The sequence below is a fragment of the Ochlerotatus camptorhynchus genome, unplaced genomic scaffold (genome assembly GCF_037179485.1).
Source record: "Ochlerotatus camptorhynchus isolate MF236.1 unplaced genomic scaffold, CSIRO-AGI_Acam_v1.1 ptg000365l, whole genome shotgun sequence".
NCBI classification, from domain to species: domain Eukaryota; kingdom Metazoa; phylum Arthropoda; class Insecta; order Diptera; family Culicidae; genus Ochlerotatus; species Ochlerotatus camptorhynchus.
The window spans coordinates 633,026-651,810 of record NW_027040853.1 but is presented as its reverse complement, the minus strand read 5'-3'; the positions used below and the strand labels follow the sequence as shown (position 1 = coordinate 651,810).

Genomic DNA, 18,785 nt, shown 5'->3' with positions numbered 1-18,785 from the left:
ATTGATCATAATAAGTTAACAAAGTTACATCATGTCAAAGTTGACCATATTGTATGGAAATCGGCATGCGCTGCTTCTTTTTTGGTGTATATACAAATCTTTACACGACATAAACAACCTTATCCAATAATTCATTTCATTCTGTTTTTTTTTCCAATCAACAGCTATAATAAAGTTGAAAAAAAAAAATACATCACCAAAGAAAGTTGAGCTGTGTAACGTTAAAGGAAACGTTACTGAAATTCGTTTGAACTGTTACCGAAAACATAAGAGAGGTAAATCAATAGCAAGGCACGGCAATGAGTAGTCGCAAGTCAGCGGCAGCAGCTGCCGCGGCCGGGGAGGGAACTTCTACCGGCAAAAGACGTGGGCGACCACCGAAGTCGCAAACAGCCCTGATGGAGCGACCGAAGAGTAAATTTCAGTACCACCTAATGAAGAAGCCCAAATACCTGTGCAAAGATGGAGGAAACGGGGATTCGCGCTTCAGCACTCCGTCGGCATCGCGAGCATCGTCTCCGCAGGGCAGCGAAGAAAGTCGTCCCTCGACATCACGCCGATCGGTTCCGGTCAAGACACCCAAGGGCAAGGCAGCGAAAGGACGAGGTTCCACCGGAGGTCGTGGACGAGGCGGAAACAGTCGTAAAAGTGAGTAAAAGACTTCTTGATTATGTAGCTTTCAGGGGGGCTAGATTTCAAAAATTATAACTCGGATGAAGAAGGAAACGATCGATGGGGGGGTTAAATCCGGGTCACAAATAAAAATTTGACTACTTAAAGAGGGAAGTTCCAGGAAAGCTCTAAACATAAAACAACACTTTTCCACAGGTTACACATACCACGAATCGGAGTACCACTATGGTTCGGATTTTGGCGATGACAGTGACAAAAGCGATGCCTACGATGATTCGATGCGATCAGCCAGTGAGTCCGAGGACAGTTTAGCGAACGAATCCGATTCCGATTTCTCGATTCACAGTTTCAGTGCGTCGACCGGAGCGCTCTGTCAGAAGGAACCTTCACCGGATCCGGTGTGGCTCCAAGAGCGCAACTATCCACCATTGGAGCTACCTGCATCGTCTGAAGATTTGCTCGTTCCCAATAGCATCGTACTGAAGTGTACATCAATCTATGAAATCATCCGAAGGTTCAGGAATCTGGTTCGTTTGTCTCCGTTTCGGTTGGAAGACTTCGCTGCTGCGATCACGTGCGACGATCAGAGTCCACTGTTGACGGAAATACACATCATGCTAATGAGGGCGATACTCCGAGAGGAGGATTCCCAGCAGACGCATTTTGCACCGCTGGATCAGAAGGACAGTGTCAACATTGCACTATATTTGATAGACGTTATTACGTGGCCGGAAGTGCTTCGAAGTTACATTGAAAGTGATCCTAGTTTAGATCAGGAGGTGTTGAAGATACTCACCGTGAATGAGTATCCGTTTGTGGCACCGGAACATCGTTTGAGAGTGCTACAGTTTTTAACGGATCAGTTTCTAGTTACCACAACGGTGCGGGACGATATGCTACAGGAGGGTCCGATCCATTACGACGATCATTGCCGTATCTGCCATCGGTTGGGCGATTTGCTGTGTTGCGAGACGTGTCCAGCGGTGTTTCATCTGGAGTGTGTAGATCCACCGCTGGTGGATGTTCCAAGTGAGGATTGGCAGTGTACCTTGTGTAAGTTGCATAAGGTTTCCGGAGTGATGGATTGTATTACGCCACAGGAAAAACAAGGCATGCTTTGCAGACAGGAACTGCTGGGGTACGACCGGCACGGACGGAAGTATTGGTTCATAGGAAGGAGAATCTTCATAGAGACGGAGGATTCGTCGGAGGTGTGGTATTTCAGTACGGTAAAGCAGTTTGAGTACTTACTTTCAAAGTTGGATCCCGTTGATTTGGAGATGCATCTTTGTAAGGAGCTGGACGAGAGGAGAGATGAAATTGTTCGGCACATGACGATCACGGAGACGATAACAGGCCAGCATAAGGGAAATAAGAAAACGTACATTGAATTGGACAATCAGCGGCTTGAGAAGTTGATGGAAGAGGAAGGACTTGCGTCGAAAGAAGATAATGAAAAAATGGACGTCGATGAGCAAACAGAAGGTGGCGAAAATGAAGAATCTAACGATGAGGAGAATGGTGTTGAGTCCTCGGGTAAGGAGGAAGACGATTCCAAAGCATCAGGTGATAAGCATGTGACGAGGCTGAAGACAGGATCGTTGGCTCCGCGAACGATCAGTAGCGAGGACCAGAAAAGGAAGTGTTCACTGACCAAAGAGGACGAAGATTCGCGATTGACGCGTAACAAATTGACCCAGATGTCAAATGGAACGTTACATTTCAAGCTGGGCATGGAGAACGGGTTCAAGGCGTATGTCAACCAGTACTCAATCAATCCGATTGCACTGAACAAGCCCCAGAGGAACGAAGATCGGGACAAGAAGCGTCATCTGTCGCACAAATTCTCATTAACACAGGTTTCCGAGTTCAAGTGGCTTGGTGGAGGAATGAATAGCACTCAGGCACAGATCATTTCCACCATCAAGCAGACGATCATTGCACTAGAGCAGGCTGTGGCCTCGCCTTTTTTGCATCAGAATTGGTCCAAATTGAGGAAGACTTGGATCGGAGCCATTAGTGCCTGTACAAAGGCGAAGGACTTTGCCCGAATCCTTTGTATTCTACAGGCGTGCATGAGGAGTGTGATATTCGCTAGCGTTTGGCATGAACAGCTAGGTCACACCAAGATGTACAAGATAACCTCGGCAGAAAGAGAAGAAAAGAAGAAACTAGAGAAACGCGAGAAGCGCGAACGAGACGACGAGGAAGAACGCAACCGGAGCACGTTCAATTTTGTCAAGTATTCCCTTGGGCTAAAGCATCAGGTTTGGAAACAGAAGGGCGAAGAATATCGAATCCACGGACAGTGGGATTGGGTATGGATGTCCTTTAGTCGAAGGAAAGGCAAAAAGCCAAGGCATGAAACTAATGAAGTTGGTCATGTGTTGATACCGATTGTGGCAGAAGTGCACAAGAAGCTGTTAAAGATCGAAGGGAAGACGTACGAAGCCTATCAGTTTGTGCGCGCCGGAATCGAAGAACTGGATTTTATGACTGGAAACGAAGCGTTGGACAGTCGATTGCTGGAGAAGTTCAACCAAACTGAAACATTCCATGTTCCGCATACTTTCGATGAAATCGATGTTTCCAAGGCACTGTCAAATCCGGGAGCTCGTATCCTATATCCCAAGGTTGCGAAAACAGCTTCCGTGTTGGACGGGTTGTTGCAGAGGCGCGTGGATCTTAAGGAAGCCGAAGAGCAAACATTTTCCAATGTTAAAGAAGAGGACGACATCGATGTGAATGTGATCCACAAACCGGAAGTCGTTCTAGGTCGATTAGGTGAATGCGTTGAGAAGCAACTCCAAACCATCATAAACCATCGCAACAATTCAAATGTGAGAAACCAGCTTCATGGAAATAAGCAGCACAACCGCAATAATGGCGAACAGGTGGATTCGTTGATTCAGAAGATTCTCCCACTACGCTCTAAATATCAGCAGGTGAATGGTTTAGTGCAGCAGAACAAATGCTACTCATTGGACTGCGAGAATGGTCAGTGCTATTCGCCTTTGTGCTTGCAAAAACAAGCAATCAAAGAAGAACTGCTGCCGCTTTTAAAGAAAGTTCAAGCTCTGAAAACCTCTCCGATGGCCAACACTTCGGTTGGTGGAGTCAAATCCATTCTGGAACAGAAATTGACGGAAAGCAAAACGGAAAACTTCGATTCCATGCTTGCCAACTTCACGATGAACCGGTACCGATCGATCCTAGATGATTGGGAACGCGCCCATCGGAACCTGATTGAATACGACGAACAATTCGTCCAATCTATGGCTGCGGCAAAGTTACCAGAAGAACATAACAATAACGTAACGAATGAAGTCGAAATCAAGACCGAAGATGCACCTGATATGGTCGTCAAGGAGGAAATCGTCAGCACGGAAGGCGAATCGGCATTGAACGGTTCCGAGAAGATGGACGACAGTTTGAAGTTGAACGATAATTCCAATTCTATATCGGAAAACTCGTGTGATGAACCCCGATCCACTCGTCGAGGACGATCACGGAACAGTAAAAACAACTCGATCGTCGTTGAAGATGCCGAAGCTAAGATTAAAGAGGAAGAAGTGATTGTTCTGCCAAAGAAGGAACACAAACCGAACCGTCGATTTGCCCTTCCGTCCCGTTGCGTCAAGAAGGAGGAAGCAGATGAAAAGGAACTTGCTCCAGATGGAAGCACCCGGGTTTACTCCGTTAGCTCTTCCAAAGGCAAGATCTGCCTACGGAAACCTGTGGCGGCGGAAGCAAAGGTCAAAAGCGAGAGCAAGGCCGTTGTCCCGGTGAAACCAAAGTATCCGGCTGTGAACTACTTCTTTACTCGGAAGCAAACTACCTCGATAATGGTCCTGCCCATGCATGAATTGCTGAAGATGGCTCGTGTAGGAGGTCGCCTGCCAGTGGTCGGATTCCACCATATGGCCAAAAACAACAACTCCGTGTGGCCTTATCCGTGTGCGAGACCGTTGTTCAAAACATGCTGGCTGTATCGTACGCTGAATTTGACTACGTTGTCTGCGGTGGCACTGCAACTTCGCATCATCTGGACCTGCCTACGGTGGGATGACATGGCAATGAAACCGGTGACCAGCGATGGAAAGCATCAGGTAGGATTATATAATTTCTGTTTGTTCTGGGTGTTAATAGGTGATTTTTACATTGGCAGGTTACTACCGAGTCGGAGATTATGTCTCTGGAGATTCTCAAACACCGGTATGCGGGTGTCTTTAACGAGCGAATGCAATATCTCCGGCGGAAGGTTGTCATTCCGTTGGAGCTGCCGAAAACGGTTCGAGGTGAGTTCTCTTAGCGTGTTACATTTTACAAAGGTAAATAAATTAACTTTCATTAAAAGCAGAGGTTCAATCCATCCGGTCCGGTTTGCGAAAGCGAAAGCGTGCCGAATCCCCACAGCAAACGGAACCACAAGTCAGCGAAGAGTGGATCGATGAAGACAAACTGGAACTGTGGGAAATCAAACTGTACGGCGAAAAGCAGGAGAAACTGGCTGCAGCCCAAGCTCAACATGTTACCCGAACGAGTACCGGTAAGCTTCCACCCAACCGTCAGACCGCCACGTCTTCGGGTGAATCGTCCAATTCGTCTACACCGACCAACAACGGTAGCAGTGCGTCGTCAAACAACATCCACAATAAATCGGCAGTCATCTCCAGTAAGGCCTCGCGAGAGGAAATCACCGAGAAAATGGAACAGCAACTTCGACTGCAGCGGGCAGCTCACAATCAGAAACGTGCAATGGAACTCAAGCAGCAAGGTACTTTTCGATCCTCCTCTATTTCTAAACTAGACATATGGTTCTAATGTTTTCCTATTATCCAGGACAAACAGATGGTGCCACTCCTCCCAAGCAAACCATCGTCCAGCGTCGCATCATTGTCAAAAACGCCGATGGTACGACTAAAGTTATCCAGCAAAACATCACACAGCCGGCTCGTGCATCTCCGGTAGCGGCATCAACAGCGACCGCTTCCGGTTCCCAGCAATCACAACCGCAACAGCAATCGTCTCCTCCACCTGCGAAGTCCGAAGGTCCGCAAAAGGTCCAAATCATTCGTGGTCCCGACGGAAAGGTCAGCGTACGTGGTCTCAACCCGGGTCAGCAGTTGATCCAAACTGCCGATGGAAAATTGCATGTTCTCAGTGCAGCACCTGGTATGTTACAAAGATTCCTTATGTTGTATAATAAACGACGTATCATTCCTTTGCCAACGGTCGCTGGCGACTGGTAGGAAAGAGTATACCCATCGACTTACATCGTGCGTTTTTCTCTATATTTTTTGAAGGATCAAACCCCGCCGCCAGTAAGCAATCCATTGCCACAAAGGTGGGTTCGAAAATCATCACAAAGGTTCCTGCTGGGGCCACTTCCGTTGCGACCAGCAATGTAGCAAGCACCTCTGTGACCACCACCCCTACGGTAGTTCAACCCCAACCGCAACCGATTGTACAGCCGCAGCAGCAGCAGCAACAACAACAGGTTCAGGTGCAACAGCAGACCACCCCTACTACGGTGGTAAGTTCCCCGGCGATTACCCAGCAAATTGTAAATAAGTCTCCCAGTATAGTGGTTCGCAATCAAGCTGGGCAGCCCATCAAACAGATCATCCAAAAGCAGGTGGTGCAGAAGGTAAGTTAGATGGATTTTGACGGGACAGTGGTCACAGTAGGACGAATCCTGATGGCGATAATAGGTTCTTAGGGGCATGCTTAAATGATGAAGGAATACCAATCTTAGACCCCCAGCGTATTTTCTCATAGCTTTTGCAGATTCCCCTTCCCTTCCCCTTCGAGGTTTTCTAGATTTTCACTGTGCTTTATTTTGATGATTTCTGGACTAGTCTAAGTACAATGTCTACTAGATTCTATATTCCGAGCTTCCCCATTTGGTGAAGAGCTCCTCTGTGTATCCATTGAACTTAGTCTTCTCAACATGCCCTTAAGATCCAAAAAATTTCCCTGTGGTATATAGGTACCTCTCAAGACCTACGGGATTGCCAAAGAGGTCCTGCGGACTTAATCTTCCAAATTTGTCCATTGAGCCTTGTGAACTTGTCTCAGTATCTCTGAATTATAGCTTACCTACCTTATTTTGTCATATCATTGAGTATCTTGAAGTTTCCACCTTCAAGGGACACAGGACTTAATCCTGAAATAGAAAGTCTCCAGTCTTGCTCGTGGAAACATCAGTACCAAGCGGCGACAGGGGTTTTTGGAACTCTCAGCACAAAGCTCGTTAATTGCTAAACCGTCCTACGAGCTCCCGTGTCCTTTTATTCAGTAGATTCAGTTTTAGTTACGATCCTATTTTCTTCCTCCAGGTGCAAGCCACTAGCACGACACCGCAGCAGCCAGCCACGCCGCAAAAGATCATCATCAACAACCAGCAGGGAGCGGTTCAGAAAATAATTACCTCCAGCGGTCAGTTGATTGCAACGACCGGAAGTTCGGTTCAGAAGGTGGTCTCCCAATCGAATCTGCAACAGCTGCTGCAGGGTGCCAGCCAGAAGGTTATTGTCGAATCGAACCCAGGACAGAGTCCTGTCCAGACGCAGAAAGTGTTGGTCGCTACGACTCCCACTGGCCAGACTGTTCAAAAGCAGATTCTCATTCAGAACGCTACTCCTGGGTCACCTCAGCAGATCATCATCAATCAAGCCGGCGGTCAAAAGGTTGTACAACAGATTGTTGCATCTCCTGGTCAGCAAATCATGATCGGAGGCCAAAGGATCATGATTGGTGGTCAGAAAATTATCAGCAATCAACCGATCCAGATTCAACAGAATCAACCGATCCAGCAGATCCAACAAATGCAACAAGTTCAGAAGGTGCAACAAATGCACCAAATTGTAACCTCGACACCACAGCCGCAACAACCCCAGCAGATTCAAATACAGATTCAGCAACCTATTGCTCAGCCTCAACCGCAGCCACAGGTCCACACTATCCAGGCTCAACCTGCCCCGCTTACCCAAGGACAAAGTTTAGCACAACAGTTGTCCAGCGGAAAGCTGCAGTTGGCTAATCTGAACGGTCAACAAGTTCTGATACGACCCTTGGGCAACAACCAAGCCCAGGTGGTGGCTCATATCAAAACGCAACCAAATGGAACCGCCCAAATCATTCCTTTGGCCAATGCGGTCGATCCTCCTCCAGCCGCGGCACAACCTCAGCCTGTACAACAGGTAATACAAGCGGCTCCGACCCAACAAACGACCATCCAGCAGGTTGTCCAACAGCAGCCGGTAACGCAAACCACTGTCATGCAGCAAGCGTTCAACACATCCGGTGGATCTCAAACCACGTTCCAACAACTTGCGGCCGCAACGCAACAGCAGCAACTACAGCAACAGCAGCAACTACAGCAACAGCAACAACTACAACAACAGCAGCAACTACAGCAACAGCAGCAACTACAACAACAGCAAACGCTGGACCCGGTTGAGCAGACCTTACTGCAAGGTCAACCACCGGGAACGGTAATCAAATGCGTTACCGCTCAGGTAATACAAACCCAACAGGGTCCGCGGATAGTGCTGCAAGGCTTGCAAGGTTCCGAGTTCACTCCCCAGCAGTCGGCGCTGGTCCAGCAGCAGGTTAAGCAACAACTGCTCAAAGGTTGGTATTCACCAACTCAGCTTGCGAATCCTAGCATTAACCAACAATTTGTTTTCGTTTTCTTTGCCAAGCAGCTCAGGAATCCAATGGCAAGCAGGGCGTGCTCGGGCCAACCAAAATCTACCTGGCCATTCAACCGTCCCAACAACAGGTCACGGCTGCACAGCCTCCTCCGCTGGCGCCAGTCCAGATCAAACATGACGGTGGTACAACCCACATCCAGCTCCACCAACACGTAAGTCGTTACTAGATTTTTGATTATTTTTTTATTATTATTTTCGGACTTTTTTTTTATCGAATCGTGATGAGATTTTATTAACCCAAGTGATGAAACGATCAAAGTGGGGAAAAGGTATGCACGATTGTTTCCCGCTGACACGAGATTAGGATTATTGTACATATAGTACCCTTATAATCATCAGTATTGTACATATAGATTAGACGCGTTTTTAGAAAAGCCTGTAACGAATTCTAAACCAGTAATAGGGATGGGTCACATTAGTGGGAAGTGATCGTGCTGCCCGTAATTTTGTAGCTGTACATCACAAGACTCTGTTGTGAGGCAGTTTAGGGTCGGTTTCCTTATTTTAAATGTTAAGCTCTTAAGTATACAGTGTCTTGTATTTTGTTTTACTATTTTAATCTTCCGTTTACCAAATCATAGTGTAACCAAATTTTATCCTTACGAAAACGCGACTGCTACTGCTACGACGCATATATTGTGACGTGACACACTGTTTACAAACAAAGAATAGCAATCAATTGGCAGTAGATAAGAGTATTTTTTGTTCCTAACCTCTAACGTTTAAGTTGTCCTCCGTGGGTTCTAAGTTCAACGATCTGCTTCAGTAAATAGCGTTCTACCTCTTTTTTATGCGTCCTCCATTTACCCCCAATTTCCTCCAACCTATCTGGTTGAAACACTAGGTTCCATTCTATTTAAAAATAGGAAATTCAGGTCAGAAAAAGTGTTGGTATTTTAGAGGTGGTTCATGTAGTTTCGCTCAAATAGCTCAAATACTACTTATTTTAAGTATTATGGCAGATATCACATAGGGTATGGGAAGACGCGGTAAGACCGTCCGGGGGGTAAGATCGGGCAAAAGCCAGTTCTATAAGAACCTTGGACTAAATGGTTAAGAGAAGTTTTATGAAAATTCCAGAGGAATTTTGAGGAGATGTTGGAATGAATGCAATGGATAACACCAAGGTAGTTCAGATACAATTTCTAAGAGAGTGTTAACGGTATCGAGTGGACTGTAAATTTTGAGGGTTCCGTTTCTACGAACAATCAACGAGTATTTCTTCCGTAGTCAATCTAATAAAAAAGCGTCTCGATTCTCTTGACTATGGAGCACAACTAACTTTATTCGGTCAAACAAAAGAACAGAAAAGGACTGTGTGTTGTAATTCAATTGTTATCGCACAGGGGGTGCCAAAGTCTTGCGGTTGGGGAGCGCAGTAGGGATGCGCAAATCATCGAACAGAGAGTTTTGACTTGAACTCCAATTCAGTTGTGTAAATTCAAAGTAGATTTTTCAAGAAGTTCTGTAGAAAAATCCATGGCGATTGTGAAAGGATCCCAGGAACCGCGAAAAGTATCAAGGGAATTGAATTTTGAGCGTAATTTGATGCCATAAGACGGTTTGTTTCATGGTGTAACATGGGTATCGATTATAAGTCAACTCTTAGATTGTTGGGAACACAAGTGCATTGGATTGGTTGCAACACTAGTGAGAAATAGAAATCATCAATTAGCTGTGAAATTACATGATCCTGATTTGCAAGTTAGAACATGCCATGTAAATAAATGTGAATAAGCGCATCCAACTTGCGCGTGGGAATGTTCAAAAAGTTAGTCAACTTTGGTTTCTAGTAATTTCGTTGAAAAACATTAAGATCTATCCAGGGTGGCAAGTGAACAAGGAAAATGTCAGGAATTTTGTTTTACCAGGAAAAACCGGGAAAAACCTGGGAATTTTTAAGCATATTAGGAAAATAATAATTTACAGATGCTTGTCTATGTGTTGTTCTGGATAAAAGTTTCGTGGCGGGACGGAAAGGAAACACCTCTCTGGTAGCAGGTTATTCAACGCAGCTTCAAAGCTGAACATCTATTTCGGTGTTAGCTTGGGTCAAATCGCTTTGAAGAAAAACTTACATTTTGGTGCCTTTTATAATTTTTTCCACACTAGCTTTCTCCAACAATCTCCTTCATGCAAATCGCTGCTATCATATAATTTAATTAAAAAAGAAACATTCCACCTTTAGAAATTCAATTACCTTTGTTGACTACAAACTACAACATGCAGGTTTATTGAAATAAAGCAATAGACGCACTAACTCTTTCCACTCAATTCAATAGATAGTTTCTTTATCCTTTTCTTTCACCTGGCAGTTCACCCCAGCATAACAGCTATGCTCGACCGCACATTCGTAAAGGGCGTAACCGGGACTCACTTGCAAGCTGGCGGCGACTGCCCAGTGGGTTCGTCAACATTCCCCCGCTCGTGTAGTTCCGGTTCACTTGAACACTGCTCTTCCGGTTCTCCAGATAATCCCTGAACGTCCAGCAACGCACGCTTAGTTGCCGGTCGGCTGACCACTCCCCTGGAAGTGTGCACCACTGCTCTTCGAACTTGACCATCCTTTCCGACACTACATCCAAGTCCTCCCTCGCAGCCATCCGTTGCGCTTGCCTTCGTCGACTACGACCACCAAGTCAACGGGTTTCAAAGGTTTTACCGGTCGGAACCACTTGGTGCGTCGGGTAAGTATAGGCAGATATTCATGTACCCAACGGCTCCAGAAAGCATCAACTAGGTTCTGGGCAAGCTTCCAGCTGTCACGTAGAGTTGCGTGGTCTTGCACCAGATCTCGGCTAGGTTGGTTGATGCCTTGCGCCCGTAGACCAAGAAGTGGTTCGGCGTGAGAGCCTCTTGCTCCGAATGATCCAAGGGGATATAGGTTAGCGGTCTCGAGTTAACTATCGATTCTGCTTCGAGACTTGGAGACACTTGAAAGCACTTATGTAATATAATGTATTGGATCACCTATCAGCGATCGATACTGGAAATGAGAGAGGACTGGGAGAGAGATTTCTGGAGAAGGCTAATTGCGCCAAACCAAATGCGCTTGACAACGACACGCTGTTTGCGCGTCTTTGGGTGAAATATGACCCTAATACATTTATTGTCGTGTCAGGCTTTAAGTCATCGAACTGCTTTATGGACTCATTTGCATTCGTTGCATATCGCAGTTCGATGGCGTTGGAAATCTACAGAGTGCCGATGAGTGTGGTCCTTGAGAGTTTGGGATTTGTTAACATGTGCGATGCACATGTCACACACTACAGTGTTCGTTGATAGCTTTCAGCTGCTCCTTCAGCAAATTGCTGGCTCCCACAAAGTTGGTCCCGTTTTCTGAACAAAACGTTGCCCCCGACGTGCGTGCCACAAACCTTCTTATAGCCATCACGCAGGACTGAGTGGACAGGCTGTGGACGATCTCAAGATGCACTGCTCTAATGGACAGGCACGTGAAGAGCGCTACCCAACCCTTGACCAAGCTGCGACCTTGTTTTACGAAGATGTGCCCGAAGAAGTCCACCCCAGTGTGCGTGAATTGGCCGTAAAAAAGCGGTCAGCCGGATTTCTGGAAGAGGCGCCATGATCGGTGCCCGAGGTGGATTCGACAATATTGACACTGCTTGGCTACTTTTGCAATCACCGTGCGAAGTTGTGGAATCCGGAACCGCTGTCGTATCTCGTTGATTACCGTTTCGTGGTTCCCATGTAGAAAACGGACATGATAGTGTTCCACGAGCAATTCCGTCACCCGATGATCCTTGGGGAGGAAGATTGGATACCTTACATCCTTTGTTACCATCGGTGCAGCTATTATTCGACTCCGAAGAACTCCATCGTCGTCCAGCATCGGTGTCATAGTGTACAACGCGCTCGATCCTACGATCTGCTTCGATTCCGCGTATGGGTTCTCTTTGTTGTAGCTGAGCGTGACGTATTCATCCGGATATTCTTGCTTCTACACCTGCTGCCAGATCAGAGTTTCGGTCCTCCGCAACTCTTCTTGCGTAAGTGGACCCTTAGCATTCATACCCAGGAACACCTTTGTCGCTCGAACAACGTATCCGGTCGTCCGCTGGAGACTTGACCACTTGGAGAATCGTTGAAAATCTATGATCGGCGGTGGTATGACTCGATGATGTAGCAAGACTGTTCGCAAATCCTATGCCGTCAAAAACTCCTCCGAATTTCCCTTTCGCCAATTCTCGCCTGGTTTCAGTAGGAAAGCCGGTCCTACATACCACCAGTCGTCGGGTCTGAAACTGGGTTCGTCTCTCCACTTCGTTACTTGATCCGCTACGTTCACTTTCGATTGTACCTTTCGCCATTCGTCCACTGTAGTCGTGCTCAGAATTTCTCCTACCCGGAAGCCGACGAATTGATGGTATCGTCGTGTCTCAGATTTCAATCACGCAAGGATGGTCGTCGAGTTTGACCAGAGGTATCGAGCAGCCACTTGTACCGTCTGCGCCTTGCAAATGTTGTCCAGTAGTCGGGAGCCGATTAAGGCCGCCTGCAACTCTAGTCTCGGTATTGAGAGGGGTTTTAACGGTGCTACCTTAGTCTTCGCGGCTATCAGCGTGCATTGAGGTATCCCATTGCGCATACTCCGAATATACGCAACGCAGGCGGACGCGTTCTCGCTTGCATCGACAAAGACGTGAATCTGCGAATCATTCGGTGTAGCTCCCGTTCCTAAGAAGAAGCATCTGGGGACTTTGACTTCATTTATATTCACCAACAATCCGATCCATTTGCGTCAGTCTTCAAGTATTTCACCACTGATCGTCTCGTTCCAGTCCGATCCAGTCCTCCAGATTCGTTGCATGAGTATCTTCCCGTGAACTGAGAACTGTGCCACCAATCAAACAGGGACATGATCGTCCGTAGGACTTGACGTTTTGTAGGTACATGCTGACTCTCCACAATGTTTCGAACCTCCTCCTCCAGGCTGATCTCGAAACTGAAAACGTCTTCTAATGGTCTCCATACCATACCAAGTACTCTAACTCTCTCTACCTCCGACTCCAGGTTGAGGGACTTCTGCTGAACTTTACTGGTTTCTCCTATGCGCTTCCAGCAAGATGGAAATATGCCACTAGAGAGCGACATTCGAAACAGGCGAAGAAGCGGAATTAACAAGCTAGCAATATGTCTCTTCAAAAATACCCATGGAACTCCATCAGGTCCAGGATTGAAGGATGACTTGAGCAGAGTCGCGGCCTTAGAAATCATCTCAGCATTAGCATCAATTGCACCCAGCGTTGGATCATTTACTGGAACGTTCCTGGCAGCCAGGTTAATATGGTCGTCAGTTGGTATCTCATTAGTGAATTGCTCGGAAAAAAGGTGGCATATATCCTGAACGGTGGCAGCAACTTCTCCGTTGAATTCCATAGACGATGGGAGGCCGGATTCCCTGCGTTGCTCGTTCACGTAGTTCCAAAAGCATTTCGGGTGTAGCTGGATGCCTCGTTGGAAACTTGAAAAGCATTCACGACTGACTCGCTGGTACATGTGATTCAGCCTCACATAATGTAGTTTCAGAGGAAGCGTGCGATACTTCGTAAATCTTCTCAGTGCTGCTCTCTTGATTGACTTCAATCTACGTAGCTCTCTCGTCTGCCAGGGAGGGTGAGACACTTTGTGGTGAGTTCTTTTCGGGACGTGTCTGTCAATGACATATGCCAAGACATGTGAAAAGGTTTGCGCTGCAGCCTCAACGTCATCTGGATCAAGGATGTTCTCCCATACCATGCTAGACAATACATCTATGATGCTACGGTGGTCAGCTTTACGGAAGTCATATGAAACCGTAGCGGAATAGTCGTCGAAACTCAACAGTGACAATTAGAGGCGGGTGATGTGGAACTGGTTTAGTTAATGCACAAGGAGCCGAGGAAATTGATGGAGCCCTGTCCTGTGTGCTCATGAAGCAGAGGTCCAAACTACGATCATTTTCGTTAACTACATGGTTAATTTGAGAAAGCGTCGCTGCGCTATAGTTGTCGAGAAGGGTAATAGCTCCAGCGTGAAATCCGCTATTAGATAAACTCCACGAAACGCCTGGCAGATTGAAGTCACCAAAAATGAATATCTCATCAACTGGAGTGGCACTTTCGATAACTGTGAAAACTGACCGACAGTGAGTATCGATGAGTTCATTGTCGCGGACTCAATCAGGTGGAATTTACAGAGCGCATAGAAATAGTGTGCGATCACCCAGATTGATGGCTGTCCAAACCTAATCCACATAGTTCCATGAATCGTTCTCGATGGCCTTTCCCTCCAACCCGCCACGGACAGCTACAAGGACACCTCCACCAGTAGATTTACGGCTGTTCTTAGGATTCCGATCGCAACGAAAGACCTCGTAGTCAGGACCGAAGACTTGACTGGAAAGCGTTCGATAATCGAGCCACGTTTCGCACAGGACAATTATATAATAGCATAACAGCTAATTTTGATTTCAATTTGATCTCCAGCTTTGCTCGGGTTGTCACTGACAATTGACTGACATAGTTTGCCTTGACGATGACTGAAAGTGAATAATTGTGAATATCACCGTGTTTTGTCGAGATTTTGCAACACTGGTAGGCATTGGCATTGTCCAATTGATAATACGGGGTTTATTGTAATGTGACTTACGAGACATTCTGAAATGGGTTGCTGGATCTGCAATAGAGCTATCACATTCTAACTCCTGGACTAAAGCTGCTTTGAATAGTAATCTCAAGGATTATTGCAAGCAGATTTTTTCCATAATATCACTACCGGCCAGTGGAGGTTCGATTGAATAAACATTGCATGGGAATTCTAAGGAGAATTGAAGTGAATTAAAAACAATTGGATGGAAGCTTCTGTGAAATCATAGAACAAGTTTAAAATTTGAAGAGAATGTAATCGAAGGACGAATTTCGCGAATTTTTGACGGGTTCTTCGGAGAATTCTTGGACTGATATTAATAAATTTTCAATGTACACCCATAGAGAATCTAAAAAATATTTTAGAATAATTCTGAAAAGAACTCTGTAGAGGGGAATTATTTTAAAAGAAATTCATTGATTCCTGTTATGTTTTGAGTGAATTTTCATACACAATTTTGGAGACTTCGAACGCAGAACCAAATTCAAGATCCAGGAAAATTTCTGCTGTCTTAGTAATGACTCATTTAACCTAGTGTCTTCGGCTTCGCACAACCGGGAAGCATTCCTGGAAAAAAACAGGGAAAAAACTTGAGCTAAACCAGTTGACATGTTCCACCTCTAAAAAAAAACCAACACAACTTCTGCGCCTTAATTTGTTTAACAACATCACCTGTTATGCGTACCTTATTATTGAGTTCCTAGTATTATTGGCACCAGATGGCAAGACTACAGTGTAGACACTCCAATATCGATTATTCCTATCAAGAATCTTCATTCATTATACTTAGTTTAATCCAACGAATCGATTTTGATACTTTCTACCATTTTGTATGCTGCACTGTAACAACTCGTTCCCTCGTAAGCCAAGCTTACGGGTGATACTCCATGAAAATTTACCAAACCAATTCCATGACACACAGCAAACAAGCCTATAAATGCATCTCTTAAGACTGAACAAAAAATGAACAGCATTTACGCGATTTGTTTCTCCCTGCCCCCGAAAAACCATAATCTATCGCTGGAAATTTAAAACAAAAAAGCTACACATTCCCGTTTCTCACTGAACTTCGTAACTCTTTTCTCGTAACTGTAACTCAAATCCCATTAGGAGTCCCCTCTCGTTTTAACAACTAAACGGTAGAGCCCCTCGTCATGCCTACTATAAAAAAAAAAAACAAACTAAGTAACACACAAGCAACACATTCAGAGAGGCATTACAATCAAATTGACTACCTAGGTTTTAAGATCCGTAAATTATAGTCCAAACAACAAAGTCAATATCTTATCTCTCCCTTCAACTAATGAGTAATTATTGAACTAGCGATTAACCAATTTAGAATGATAGAATAAGGAATATCATAGTGATCAAACAAACAACAACAAACATCAAGAAACAAAAGTATCCTTAGTAGAGATTAATAATTCCATTATTCGTTTCCTAACACAAGAAACCAACGTCACAGTTGTAGGAACTATAATATAATAACAACAACACATTGTTTTGAAAGAAAGAGAAAAAGAGAGAAAATAAATTAAATTATCGACGAATGCTTGAGCAATGTTAGCCATTTTGGACAAAAACAGTGCAATGGCTAAAGATTAAAAATATACCTATTCATTGTGCATTTGAAAGAACGGAATAAAACATTCGGGAAGAAACGATAAATTTGAGATTCGAACATCAGATGCAAGCAAATAGTAACAACCTAGCAGCATTTATTTTGTTTGTGTTTGGTTTTATCTAATGTTATCAAGAATCTTTCGGTAATTTTCTTTTTCGTTAGTGTTACTATTTATCATTTCTGACGATTACTAAATTCCGGAATTCCAATTCGATTAATCGAAGATTGAAACATTCGACCTAGGTTAAACTATTCTTTCATTAAGTTTCTTTTTGCTATTAAAAAAAAAAATAAACTAATGTTAACATCATCGATTGTAACAACACAGATTGATTAGGCAGAAAACAAAATGTACATTATTTGAAACAAAGATGAAGAGATGAAGGAAAGTAATGAAATACAATTAAAAGCTTTTCATATTAAATGAGTTAACCTTTTGCGTTTACTAGTCTTTCTTTTCCGATATCAATTGCCCTCCAATCGATTCCGAGTATCGATTCAAAGCAAGAGAAAAGAAGCCACACGCTATGCCAGATAACAGAACATACAAAGCTACTCAGAGACAAGGAGCTATCTTTACCGATCCAGAACGGCTCAGTGCGCGTCTCGTCTGTTGGTTCCGCTTTCAAGGACTCAGATCAATCTATAACCGTTCAATTACATACAAAAAAAAAAGAGCAAAAGAACTCCTGTAAGGTCAGAACGTGAACCGAGTATCAGAAACGCAACAAAGATCGGACAGATGCACACGATTGCAACACACAATGATAATGCCTTTGGTTTAATCAATTTTCTCAGTTAGTTTATTAGTTTGTTCAAAATTGTTCAATCACATTTCATTGGTTTTGTTTCCGTACTCTTTTCCGGGTTCCATTCCACACAAGTTTCCCGTTTAGACTAAAAAAGCCGTTAAGACAAAAATAATAGTACCGGGTTAGCATTGCTAATTTTATTCCGTTTCCTGCGACGAAATAATCGAAAGCGAAACGTTTCGAAACGATAAAACCGATTGTAGAAAAATGTATTTCAACAAAAGCACGATGAAATGGTGTATTTTTGATTATTCAGACATAATTTAATTTATTTTTCCCCTTTCTTCAAACAACGAGAGACAAGCAGAGTATCTTTTAAGTTTTGTTGTTTCAGTAAGCTTCGTTTATTTCTTGTCGAGACTGTCCATTAACCGCAAGCAAAATTTCCATCAGTTTTCCATACGGGCAGAATGAGATAGTAATGAAGGTAACACACGGAGAGTGGAGGTTTTCTGTTTGAGTTTTTCGTTAGTTGTATTATTATTTTTTTCGAACAAGCTAAGAAGCTATGGGTTGTTGACTAACACAAAACAAAAAAAAATAACGAAAATGTTACGTAAATTGAATTTAAGCTAAAGGCAGAATTGTTTAGATTGAAATATGTGCTGAAACCAGAACCTAGCAGGAAATGAAGAATATGAAGACTGCTGCTGGGCTGTGCCGTGGAGCTGATAAGAGGATTCTTTTGTTCTTAGCGAAGTTATCGATAAAAAAAGTAACAGATGTTTCGATTGTTGTCTAAGAGTGGTGTGGCTGCTTTACTACTTGCGTGTCTCTGTCCTCTGTATTTTTTTGTAACTCATTGTCGGTTTTATCCACCTTGTGAAATGTTCCACTGTAACTTAGCTTAGGTATTGGTTATCACATATCAGGAGAAGGTAAGTACACATAAGATGCGGTCGATTTTTTACTGAGCTGGTTGAAATGCAACACTAAATGGATGTTAGATGGTCAAGTAAAAAATTGTGATGACTAGTTGTCTGTCGATGGAAGAGAAATCAGCGTCAAATGATGTAATCGGTGTTTAGGAAATTAGCTTCGAAAAATGGCATAAGATGAATCGCCATTCGTCAGCACTTGAAATCGATGACTCTTTTAGGGCAGGTTATTAGCAGCAATCCTATATTCAGAGATTCGCGGAAATATTATCAGACGATTTGGCAACGTGATATGTATTGCTTACAAAAGCTGCTAACACTTGCCGTGGAGCAAAATGTTCCAGCTTTGTGCGTGACTTTATCGCTGTCTACGCTTTGAGTTTGTTTGAATTCTCAGTGAACTGGTTAACTATTTTTGCCAAGTTTTGCCCTAACTGCGGTCGTGAAACTGCAACGAATGTGAGTATTT

General features: G+C 44.3%; 1 protein-coding gene across 2 annotated transcripts in view; it reads left to right on the top strand.

Annotated features, from left to right (window-relative positions):
* The first annotated feature begins 299 nt into the window (after positions 1-299).
* The window catches only part of E(bx) (nucleosome-remodeling factor subunit NURF301 E(bx)), a 38,119-nt gene continuing 19,633 nt past the window's right edge, over positions 300-18,785 (top strand). The window contains exons 1-8 of one of the 2 annotated variants that reach the window (XM_065232195.1): positions 300-648; positions 829-4,742; positions 4,802-4,931; positions 4,994-5,410; positions 5,476-5,808; positions 5,940-6,283; positions 6,975-8,271; positions 8,346-8,506. In XM_065232195.1, the coding sequence (XP_065088267.1) occupies positions 300-648; positions 829-4,742; positions 4,802-4,931; positions 4,994-5,410; positions 5,476-5,808; positions 5,940-6,283; positions 6,975-8,271; positions 8,346-8,506 (6,945 nt within the window). Of the gene's footprint in view, positions 649-828; positions 4,743-4,801; positions 4,932-4,990; positions 5,411-5,475; positions 5,809-5,939; positions 6,284-6,974; positions 8,272-8,345; positions 8,507-18,785 lie in introns of both variants that reach the window. The other variant, XM_065232194.1, reaches the window with a different exon arrangement.